We start from the raw sequence: 12,361 nt of genomic DNA, 5'->3' as shown, positions 1-12,361 counted from the left end.
CTTTAAGGGGGGTGTAAAGGAAAGGCCTGGAAGGGGGTTGTGAGATCCCTAAAGTTTATGTGCCCTTATAGGGCAGCGGAGTCACAAGCAGTGCCTGTCAATCACATTTAGAGCTGCCCTGATAGCCTATCTAAAACTCTTAGGCCCCATACCCCCCTGCTATTGTCACAGCTGTCCAGGCCTTTTGCTATCAGCTGCTGTCTGTGCCTCACACACACTTTCGGGCCTCCTATGTTGAGCAGGCCCATTTATTTTTTAGGTGTGCGAGATTGGGGGTAATCTCAGAGTTGAGCTACACATTAAACAATTGTACTTAAGTTATTATTTGTATATGTGATGTATTAATATCATTAATATGAATAAACACTACTAAAGATCTTCGATAGAAAAAGTATTGTCACAGTGGGGTAAGGAAGGCAGGACCCAAATGCAGGACAAAATAGGGGAGGCAAGTATTGGAGTATAACACAAGGCACGCTTTAATTTATAAAAAGCTGATGACTAAGAAAAACTAAACATTCACAAACCATACACACAAGGGTAATCACAAGACAAGACACAGCTGTGGGAGGTGAAACACAGAGGCAGCATGTGAACACTAAAGACAATCAGGCACAGGAGGGAAACACAGGAAGTAAAACCAGACAAGACACAAGGAGGAATAAAACTATCAACCAAACCCCATAATCATGACATTTATTAGATCTTTCAGCCCTATCTTATGGACTAAACAGAATCAGACATCTTAACATGAACACATTTCAGAGTGTATTGGCCACAGTTGCAACTTTGAATGTTTTGGGGATGATTAACAGGCCTTGTTATGACATCAAGAGGTAACATTAGGTGGAATTAGGGTAAAAACATTGTAGCAATGTAGTAGTCTCTGTCCTGGAACTTCGACATGTGTGTTTTATAGCTAGTAACAGTACAATTTAGAAATGTTTTGTATATTGAAATTGGCAAATTTGCAAAGCTTAACTAGGCTACAATAGAATGTAAAAAGGGGCACTGCTGCTGCTAATACCCCTATAACATTTGCAATAAACAACTCACACACAATGTATATGTGGTACTTTACAGTAAATTAAACCTTGTATAAGATAGAAGAGCTAGAATTGTCTAGTGTGGGTGTTAATGACTTCAGCTGACCAGAGGATGGCAGTGTATTACACTTTCCACAGATCTGTTATATAATAGAAATATATCCTCACTTAGAGGCTGAATAACACTGAGAAACATGAAGAACTGTTGCAAATACTTTAAGATTATATTTTCTGAAGGAATGAGCCAGATTCTCCATAGGTTAAATAGTCTGTTAGAATAAAATGGTAAGTGAATGTACTTTTTTTTATTGAGCCATACAGAACGCCTGGGTGCCACCTATAAACACATTTTTTATTGTGTGTGACCACATTGATTTCTTTATTTTAATTACACTAAACCATTGCTTTTCTATATTTTAATCATACAAAGATTGACCATTTGTTGCTGCTTCTTCCCTGGGTAAAGAGTAATAGCTTACAACATTTGATGGTGATGGTTAACAAATTCAATTGCACCTTTAATAAATATAATATATGCTTATTGTATTCATTCTATACAATTGTGACTTTATATATCACTTTTATATAAATATATGTGCCTATTGTCCAGCCTATAATTACAGCTACTTAGTTGTTATCTTTATTTTAGAAGGAAACAGCATTAAATAGATTTACTTTATCTATAAAGTCTATAATTCATTGGGTTTTTATACACTATGTTTATTTTTCTAGTTTTGTCTCACATGACTATATTCTCTGTACGCATGGCTGCAGAACTTCAACGCTGCAACGCATGCGCTGTCGCTAACATCCGGGGCTCGGACAAGGATGAACGCCAATTTCCAAGATGGCGGCGGAGGGAGGAGGGAAGGAGATGAACGAAATTAAAACTCAATTCACCACCCGAGAAGGCGTCTACAAACTCCTCACTCACTCCGAATACAGCCGCCCGAACAGGGTGCCTTTCAACTCGCAGGGCTCCAATCCCGTCAAGGTGTCCTTCGTCAATGTAAACGACCAGTCCGGCAACGGCGACAGGATCTGTTTCAATGTGGGCCGGGAACTCTACTTTTATATCTACAAAGGCGTGAGAAAGGTAAACAATAAAGACTGCAGCAACCAAGCCCGCACTGTCCAGGAGCAGCCCGTTAGTGTGGCATCTTGAAACGTGTTGCACCCCGGCTGTCAACTCTCCTAGCTTCTGTCATTGAAGTGCGCAGCTTGTCAAGACAAGGCCATGTAGCAGACCTAGCTAAGTTACGAGCTAATTAGCATTCTTAGCTAACATCGCCACAGTACTTGTTGTTGCTTCGGCGTGACTTGTGTACGCTTCACAGTCCGCTGGTTATTTTAAGATCTCAGTCAGTGATAAGCTGTGACATTAAATGTTCCATCACAGTGGATAACGTGAGAAAAGGCTTGTGATGTATTATAATGTGTTTGTTTATCTTCGTGCTTTAATTAAATGGTGAAGGGGAGGCAAGTTGTCAACAGTGCTCACCAGCAGGGTCAACTTTGGTACATCTATTACAGAACTAACTGGTCACATTGTTAGCTGTCGGAGTGGTGGTGAGGGGGGGGGGGTTGTTATTCGTGATGTATGGATGTGTTCACTTTACTGTCAGGAGTTGGATGTGATGTAATAAGATCCACTGTTTGGTTGCACACAGTGATGATGTCATTGCAGCAAGCCACGTTTGGGCTTGTTTAGCAGGGATGGGGACTGTGAGAGTCAGTGATTGTCCCTGGATCAGCTACAGAATACGCAATCTAACAATGGCAGCCTATTCTCCCCGTGAGAGCTCTGCTGCTGCTATTTCTACAATTCATGTGTACTTGGTGGTCTCTCACAATCTTTCAGCCCAGTCAAATCAAACAAGGGAAGTTGTATTTATTAGGGCTGTTCTCGACTTACAAAAATCATACTTTAGTAACTGGTAATGCATTTTTTGTGTTGTGGTTCTTGTTTAACTCACTGTGACTGATTCTTATTGTGCCAGCCTCCCTCCCTTGCAATTGACTTTATGACCTGCATTTGAATATATATATATATGTGGCATGGTCTCCAATATTGAAGCCTTTATTGCAGCTCTGACAGCACAAAGAGAAGTAATTTGTCTAATGAAAGACCGAAACAAGTTGTCAACATTACTGTGTGGCCCTCCCATTTATCCAAAGTGGAGAAACTTTGCATATCTATTCCTTCATCTGTTTAATTTAAATGATTGTGGTGTGTCATGCCCTCTCATTCTAAAAATGTACACTTCCCTCACTGAATTGACCTACAAAAATGCACTGTGTCGAACTTCCAGTCAGTTGTCAGGAACCAGCTTCTTTTGAATTTGGTTGCCAATTGGAAACCTTAACATCCTTTTGGGATTAGAATTTTATTTTATTTAGAGCAGCCTGTCCTTGACAAAACTAACAGCTTTTAAAATACATCCCTTAACATTTATCTCCGTCTGTCCTTTTCAATGCATGAAAATAGATCCCAAGAGATTAGCATCTATATTTGTATTTTCCTTTTAGACTCATTACAGAATGATCTCAACTTCCTTTTTCCTACAATAACGAAACAGTTCAACATTTCTTCAGTAATAAATAAGATCCGTTTTGATGGTAATGGTTCATTTTATTAAAGCTTACAAGATTCGAACTGATTACGTCTGGAATAATCTAATCTAATCACTAATGTTGGACTTGAGTTCTGTTTTCAACCAACACACTAAACAGTTACCTCTAAGGTCTGCCTCTGCTGGTCTTCCTCTATTTTTGGATAATGACTTTCCATGTGTCACAATTCGTTCTCATCATGCATTAGGAACATTCGGTTGGCACTTAGTAGACATCAACAAAGAGAAGATGCCAGCCAACAATGCTCTTGCGATATTTGTCCCAGCAGGTATAGAAAGATTTAGGAGTCTTAGACTTTAATTGATCCCATTTCTAGGTTCCTGATCTGGGATAAGTTGTCCCCTGGAGGTGTTTGAGAGAATCTAATGTCATTTCTTTACTGCGACTGCACTATATAAATAGATTATATGTCAACCTTCCTGTACAAGAAACCTTTGGAGAAGAACTCTGGGATAAACTTTAGCGCCAAGTTGTGAAGTATTGGAGGTCGCCTTGAAGGAGAGTGTCTGAAATATAAATGAGTTTGAACAAAATGGTTGCTTGTCTTTTCTAAGCAGTGTCAAAATCATACTCATTTGTGTGTATTTGTCTTTGTCTAGGCTGCCGATCTTAGTAAACCCATAGACAAGAGGATATACAAAGGAACGCAGCCCACATGTCATGACTTCAACCCCATCACAGCCACAGCGGAGAGCGTCTCCCTGCTGGTGGGCTTCTCTGCCGGCCAGGTGCAGCTCATCGACCCCATAAAGAAGGAAACCAGCAAACTCTTCAATGAGGAGGTGGGTTCTATAGCCAACTGGAGACATGTTTATGGAGGGGATGATTGACAATGGTTTTTCCAAGAACAACATCAATGTGATTTTTAACGTACTAACTAAGATTTTATAAAAAAATAATGTCTTGATTTATTTGGTGGGGCAGCATGTCTGCTTAGGCTCTTTTAATTAACTGCATTGCTGTTCTCCATATGATTGTTAGGGGAGGGCAAAACAATTAACTGTATTGCTTGCTGTCAGCTTGAAGATTTGATTGATTCAAAGTTCTGTCAGAGGTGATAGGGTGATCAGATAAATATATTTGTAAAATAATTGTTCATTCTTAGTTCTAGTCAGCGTCTGAGCTTATGTTGCTTAGGCTTGATTACTAACATTGAGTTTTAGTTGTCCGCTGTTGAAATAATGAAATAACCAGTGTCTTATTTTCTCTTTCTGTTTCTTTGTCCCTCTCCCCCCAGAGACTTATAGACAAGTCCCGAGTAACGTGTGTGCGATGGGTTCCTGGTTCGGAGAGCTTGTTCCTGGTGGCCCACTCCAGCGGCAGCATGTATTTGTACAACGTGGAGAACACCTGCGGCACCACAGCGCCTCACTACCAGCTCCTGAAGCAGGGAGAAAACTATGCAGTGCATACCTGCAAGAGCAAGTCGGCTCGCAACCCGCTGCTGCGCTGGACGGTGGGCGAAGGGGCGCTCAACGAGTTCGCCTTCTCCCCTGATGGCAAGTATCTGGCGTGTGCGAGCCAGGACGGCTTCCTGCGGGTGTTTGGCTTCGACGCCGCGGAGCTCCACGGGACAATGAAGAGCTACTTTGGCGGCTTACTGTGTGTATGCTGGAGCCCAGACGGACGGTATATCGTGGCAGGAGGGGAGGACGACCTGGTGACGGTGTGGTCGTTCTCGGACTGCAGAGTGATCGCTCGGGGGCACGGTCACAAGTCGTGGGTGAGCGTGGTGGCGTTTGACCACTGCACCACCAGCGTGGAGGACGGCGACCCTCCTGCTGAGTTCAGCGGCAGTGACGAGGAGTTCCATGAGCAGATTCACTTCGGTGCGGGCAGAGACCGGGCTAACAGCGCTCATTCTCGACTTTCTAAGAGAAACTCAACGGACAGTAGGCCTGTAAGCGTCACCTACAGGTTCGGCTCGGTGGGCCAGGACACCCAGCTGTGTCTGTGGGACCTAACAGAGGACATTCTCTTCCCTCACCTCCCTTTGTCCCGCACTAGGACTCACACTAATGTTATGAGTGCCACGAGCCCTCCAGCCACTGGACAAACCACTTCCACAACGACTACTACAACCACGACTACTACTACTACTACTGTACCTGCCACCACTCCCAGTGGCACCAATGGTAAAGACACTTCGAGCAATAGTAGCACCAGCGGAAACCCCAACCCTAACTCCCTCCCCAGCACCCTGCCTCGGTCCAACAGTTTGCCACACTCCTCCAACCCAACAGGGGGCAGCACCCCTAACAGTCACACAGGCAGCAGCAGCAACAGCAGCACCACTACCACCACCACCACCACCCCCACCCCCACCCCAAAGGGCAACAGCATCATCGACAGTGCGTTCATTGCCACGGGCGTCAGCAAGTTCGCAACGCTGTCGCTACACGACTCGCGCAAGGAGCGCCACGAGAAGGACCACAAGCGGAACCACAGCATGGGTCACATCAGCAGCAAGAGCAGCGACAAGCTCAACCAGCTTAGCTCCACACGGACGGCAAAAGCAGAAGCAGCTAAGACTCTGGGCACCACGCTGTGCCCGCGCATGGAGGACTTGCCGCTGCTCGAGCCGCTGGTGTGCAAGAAGATCGCTCACGAGAGACTCACTGTGTTAATCTTCCTTGAGGACTGTCTGGTAACAGCCTGTCAGGAGGGTTTCGTTTGCACATGGGCTAGGCCTGGGAAAGTGGTGAGTGACAGGCCTCTCGAGGATACTGTCATGTGACGCCTCTTAACTTACACTGTCTCGAGCACAGGCTTTTTTTTGTTCTCGCTGCATTCAGAAGTCATTTACGCTACTGTGTGCAGACAAAAGGTTTTTGGTTATTTCATGCAAGATTTACACTAAACTCCCCCCCACCACCCCCACCACCTCAGCTTTTTCGATGGTTAATGGCACATCCTCTCCGACAGTTAACCTCACTATTCTTCTAGCCTCTTTTAATACATTCAAGTAACACTGTTGTTTGTTATCAATGTGTGTTATCTGTCTCTCCGCAGGGATTGCTATCATCTCAAAACAACGCAGCCAACTCCCCCAGTGGAACAGTAGTATAGCCCCAGTGCTGGCGCTGCTAATGACAGCTCCATGCAACAGAGACGGGGATGACCGTGGCCAAGGCCCTGCAGCGCTTCTTCATACACTGTCACACACCACACGACCTCCAGTGTAACCTTCATTTTCATCACGGCAACCCAACCAGATGCTCTCTATGTGTTAGTGATCATGTTTAGATAACCGATTTTGGCCAAGCCAGGGTTAGAAACTCGACGCCCCTCCTTTGTAGTCCGGGCGTAACCAAGGGGGCTACTAGAAGTGAGATGGCAAGCTTTAAATCGTCCAGGAGGTTTATAGGAGGGATTGACTGGCTCATTGTTCCATCTACGGTCATATCAAGTCGTGTCTAGTCTGAAAAAAACTCTAGTACCCAATCCTTTGTGCCTGTAGATCTTTAAAGACTAGACATGCTGTAAGCATTGTGGTGATGCCTCAACCTTACCTTTTTATATGGGCTTAATTTGGAAAACGTTCCTATATTTTGTTTCTTCAAATGTCATCCATAAAGGGAATAAGATGAGGGAAGCTGAGTCTTTCATTTTTCACTTCCTGGGCGATCTCTGGTGCAGCCCCAGTCTTGACACCTGTTCAGGAGAGTGTTTTTACTTCCTTTACAAATATTTTAATCAGTGGTATCACACTTTAAAGTGTATTTGCACAGATTTTCTTTCTTTTTGTTTTTTTCCCCCCATTTTGAATTCATGACTGTAAGCAACATATTTTGAAGACAGTTTTGAAAGCACTTTGGGGGAGGGAGGGAGGGTGGCTTGTTATTGCCCTCTGTCTCAACGCTGGATGCTGCAATCATAGTTTTTTATATGGAAAAAAATTGTTTGCACTTAATAGTTTGTTAGAGGAGAATGGCTTTACATTTTTGGAGTGTGTAAGGACTCCATGAAAAGGTTGAAATATAAATAGAATTTAAAAAAAAAACACCTTTGTATCTATTAAACATTTATTTTAATATTGTTTCAGATTAAATGGGCTCTGTATTATATGTAAATATTGTACTTCAATGATTTATGGGTGAAATTATCATTATTACATTAGGATCCTCATTTCAGAAAATAGTGATATTTCTAATACAGAAGATCTATACCTAATATTAAAATGAATCTTGAATATGCAGGTGTTTCTTTTCTGTTGTACATATAAAGAGAATTCAGGTGTATTTTTATTAATGAAACGTTTGGTATAAGAGACATCTATGGAGTCCTCTTATCTAACAGGTAGTGCTAAATGCTAGCTAGCCTGTCGCTGCAGATTACTTTTACAACATTAGGCAGGTAGGCGCAGACGCAGCGGTCTAATTCAGACATCACTCCGAGCTCAGGTAAACCACAGGAAGACTAACGCTGGCATACGTTCCCCCTCACTAGTCCCATCCATCAACATGTGTGTGAATCCACTTTAACTAACAAATAAGACTGAAAACCATGTTCTGCGGACAGGGCGGTCGGTCCTGCTTTTGTGAGTAATAATTACTGAACTGATGCTGAACTTGTGAACAAAACATTTGACACTGTTGAAAACCAACTGACTAACGTGAGCACTTGGTGGTGATCACGATGGTGGAAGTGCTTGAGGTGAGCGTGTTTTTTCCCACATAGGAAGACTGAGGATATTAACAGTGGGAGCCTTTTCCTCCATGTGACGCCTATTAAAACAGCTTTGACAGATTACATGTTCCATTTGTGTCACTTTATTAAGTGTGTGTGTGCTCACCGCATGAATCAATGTCTTCATATAAATGTCTTCATTAGTTGGGGATAGACCGTCATGCTTCCCTCCACATGAGGTCAGAGGTCAGGCTCGGCAGACAACATGAATTGAATAGGTTTCCTGCTGACCAAACACTGACTCGTATCACTTGGCTGGCATCCATACATAAAAGTAGGACCTCAATTACTGTAGTAGCATGGGGCTCAGCTATAGTGTGTGCCAGCATTTGAACATTTGACTATAATCATATTACTCATTTAATTAGCCTTTATTTATACTTGAGAGATAATTTCCAAAAACAAGAAGAAGCAAATACACTTACTCAGGAGAGGCAATACTATTTAAAAAGAACATGGCCATTAAAACTAAACAGTTGCAGAAAGGTAAATATGTAAATTAAGATAATAATACATTGGATTTGTATAGCGCTTTTTCCTGATGCTCAAAGACGCTTTACATAAAATCAGAAACAGTAGAAAGACAATTTGACAATAATAATGATAATGACATGTTAATACAGGAATATTTTCACTGTAGAAAAACCCTTGTATTTTACAAATTGGGTTGAATTTGGGGGAAATTAATTCAAATGTAAACAAAATACAGTCATGTATGACAAGTACAGGTTTGACATTTGTAAAATGGCCATAAGGTATAAGACAATGTATGTTAAGAAGGTGCTGTATTTTGTTCAAAGCTCCTGGAACACGAAACAGCATAAGACTTATGAGGTCTGGCTGGCCTAACATGATCACATTTAGGGGGGGGGGAATTAGTCAGTTATTCTATTTAATTGGGTTACTAAAGGCCTGCCACACAGGTGTTTTCAGTTAGCAGCTAATTAAGCCTCAGCAGGGGAGCTGTGCTGGAAATGACATGAGGAATAAAACCAAAGGCCCTGCACACTCACACAGGGTTTTCACTAATTCTAGTTGATTATAACTCTTTTAAATGGACAGTGTTCCCCAAAATCAGAAATACATATTATAGATTGTTTTGGAGTTGCAGAGTTTTGGAGATATTATCCATTGAAATGCCTTCTCTCAAATATGCGAGACCTATACCTTACTATATTAACAGAAATATATTAGCTAACCTTAAAGCTCACACGAAAAAATCAAAATGAGAGGATACTTTTTTTTTTATTGAAGGGTGAACTGTCCCTTTTGCAGGTCATGTCCTGACATGATTGCACCTCAATTAGGAATGAGTTGAACTGAAATGAGTCCGTTATTAAAGGTCCTGCCACACAGGTGTTTCCAGTTATCTGCTAATTAGACTCCAGTCTTTAGCCATAATGGAAATTACATGAGGGGTTAAACCAAAGTCCATGTATTAAGACCAGGGGCGGACTGGCCATTGGGAATATCGGGAGTTTCCCCGGTGGGCCGGTGCTGTGTGTGGGCCGGAGGGCGAACAAAAAAAAAAAAAAATCCTACCGGCCCACATTTGTAAGTGCTGCCACCGAGCGTGACGTTCCAGACCTAGCTCAGGCTAAGAAGCTAAGCTAACATGCTCTCAGTAATAAGCTAACAACCCAGCTTGCGGTCACTGCTCCTCGTTCCCGGCATATTCTGAAGGTAAGATACCCTGTAACTTTACAAAACTTGTCCTTTTGATTTAAATGTTCTTGAACCTACACTATACAATTGTTTTTTAAGTGCTTCACCCTTTTTCAAATATAAATGTCATTTGTAACTAAACTTTGTAAACTAGCAGAGATATGGCCAGTGTTGCGTGAATTAAATGTGATTAATGAAATATGACTGTAGAAAAAGAAAGGTGCTTTTATATTGATTAAACCGTTTTTATTTATTTCAGCATTAAGAAAAAAGAAGATGGCAACCTCCTCCACGCCAAACTGCACAACCTCTAAGTTGATGGTCCTGGCTTACTTTACAGGACTTCAGATGGTTGACATTACACACAAACATACTATACATATACATATACATGTGTGCACAATTGTAGATAAACAGCACACAGTATATAAATATATATATAAACTGTGTGCTGTTAATCTGTTTTTTGAGGTTTTGCTCTCTTGTTACTTTTAACCATACAGGTGTGATTTCATAGTTATTTTGTATGTTATTGTCAAAGGAACAAAATGAGCAACCCTTTATTTGATATTCCTCATGATCTGAAGCGTTTGTTACTCTCATTTATTTTCCTCCCATAGTGACTGTATGGATAATCGGAGACAGCTATGTCCGGCGTGGAGCCCAGAGAGCTACAGAGACCATCAGCAGCAACCTTGGCCTCGACCTGAGGGTGTGCTGGTTCGGTTGGGGTGGACTGCGCTGGAGAGGTGTCCTCCCTTTCTTTTCCTACTCCCTGCGAGGAAGAGCAGTCCCGGATGTCCTCCTCATCCACTGTGGCGGCAATGACTTTGGGGATGTGCCCAGTGTTCAGTTGCTGAACCAGATGAAGGAGGACCTGCACCAGCTTCACCATCGGCACCCTGGCTTGAAGATCATGCTCTCCCAGAGGCGCCGGTGGAGGGCTGGTGCAAATCCTGTCAAAATTGACAAGGCCCGGAAGTTTGTTAACAGTGTTATGGCTACTTTTGTTCATAGCCTAAATGGTGCCATTGTTGAACACTCCAACATTAGACATGACAGTCCTGGGCTGTTTTTGCGAGATGGAGTTCATTTCACCCCTTGGGGAAATGATTTTTTTAAAGTCACTAGCCAATTGCCTGAAAGACCACTTCCAAAGACTGAACTGCTAAAATGTCAGTATCACTGTTTTGGGATTTGGCCTTTAGGGTATGTATTCTAAGGCCCTTGCTAAGCCCAGACTGTCATGGCTAATGTTGAGTTGGATATTACATCTGTAGCCATAACACTGTTAACATGGCTGCTCTTCCTCTGTTCCTGCTTTCCTTCCAGAAACATTTTTCTCCATAAATGTTCCCACATGTTGTGAGCATCAACTTTAAATCTGTTGTCAACAAATAAAAAACATCTTAATTTCCTTTAGGACAACATTTTGTTTATAACACCACTACATTAACAATAAGCATAGGAAAATGATAACTGTCAACATTTAAGATTGTGCTTTTACTCTTTATTTAATCAGATCTATTTCACATTGAAAATGTGATAAATACACAAGCCACATTGAAAGTTACATCTTGCATTTTATGAAAAGTAAAGGTTTCGAATCATTGTATGACTTAAGTACACTAGAAAATAAATTAAAGATGTGCAACAACTGTATCAGTAATTAAAATGATATAACTTATGTACAGGGTTGGGAGGGCTACTTGCCAAAAACACAACCAGTAACTTAATGTGAGTATCAAGATATAAAAGTAACGTAACGTGATAACTTTATTTTTGTTTTGGATTACCTCAATATCAAATGCAATGCAAATAAACACAGGAGAGAAGAAATATTAATATGATTTTTTTACTTCAAATGTATAATATAATACCATAAAGCAGATTCAGGCAGTAGGTGTATAGATTCACATTTAAAGTATTAGCCTACAGAACCGTACCGCTTCCAGAGAAGAGATACAATTTGATCATTTTACATATATATGCTCTTTTTAGGTTTTGAATAAGATTGTAATCCTGAGTTTCCCTATTATTAAAAAAAGTAAAACTAATCCGATTACATCTTTTCCTATGTAACTAAGGATTACACTTTCATTTTTTTCTATACGATCTTGATTCGTGTTGTAATCCATTACTATCTAAGCCAATACAAGTCATAACTTTTGGAAAATGGTCTCAAGTTATAAATTATGCCTTCAATCTCTTTCACGTGGAGAAGACATCACATTGGCCGAGGCGTTGCAACTTCCCTCAAGCGTCCAACATGAAAGAAAGATCACATGTTAAAAATGTGTGCACAAACTATTCAGTATGACCCGTCT

At 41.6% G+C, this 12,361-nt stretch overlaps 1 protein-coding gene and 1 long non-coding RNA gene across 2 annotated transcripts; both read left to right on the top strand.

The window, feature by feature from the left end:
- The first annotated feature begins 1,842 nt into the window (after positions 1-1,842).
- wdr20b (WD repeat domain 20b) lies at positions 1,843-8,432 on the top strand. Its single transcript, XM_034076038.2, has 4 exons — positions 1,843-2,142; positions 4,280-4,462; positions 4,918-6,381; positions 6,693-8,432. Exons 1-4 carry the CDS (start codon positions 1,894-1,896, stop codon positions 6,747-6,749), a joined length of 1,953 nt encoding a protein of 650 aa, XP_033931929.1. The 5' UTR covers positions 1,843-1,893; the 3' UTR covers positions 6,750-8,432.
- A 1,510-nt stretch (positions 8,433-9,942) lies between these two features.
- On the top strand, positions 9,943-11,416 carry LOC139433113 (uncharacterized). The gene is made up of 3 exons (XR_011642680.1): positions 9,943-10,052; positions 10,294-10,385; positions 10,655-11,416. It is a non-coding gene; the product is annotated as an uncharacterized lncRNA (long non-coding RNA).
- Positions 11,417-12,361: the final 945 nt, after the last annotated feature.

The sequence above is a fragment of the Pseudochaenichthys georgianus genome, chromosome 24, assembly GCF_902827115.2.
Source record: "Pseudochaenichthys georgianus chromosome 24, fPseGeo1.2, whole genome shotgun sequence".
Taxonomy (NCBI): Eukaryota; Metazoa; Chordata; class Actinopteri; order Perciformes; family Channichthyidae; genus Pseudochaenichthys; species Pseudochaenichthys georgianus.
The sequence above is the reverse complement of the archived record's forward strand: the minus strand, read 5'-3'. Positions and strand labels throughout refer to the sequence as shown.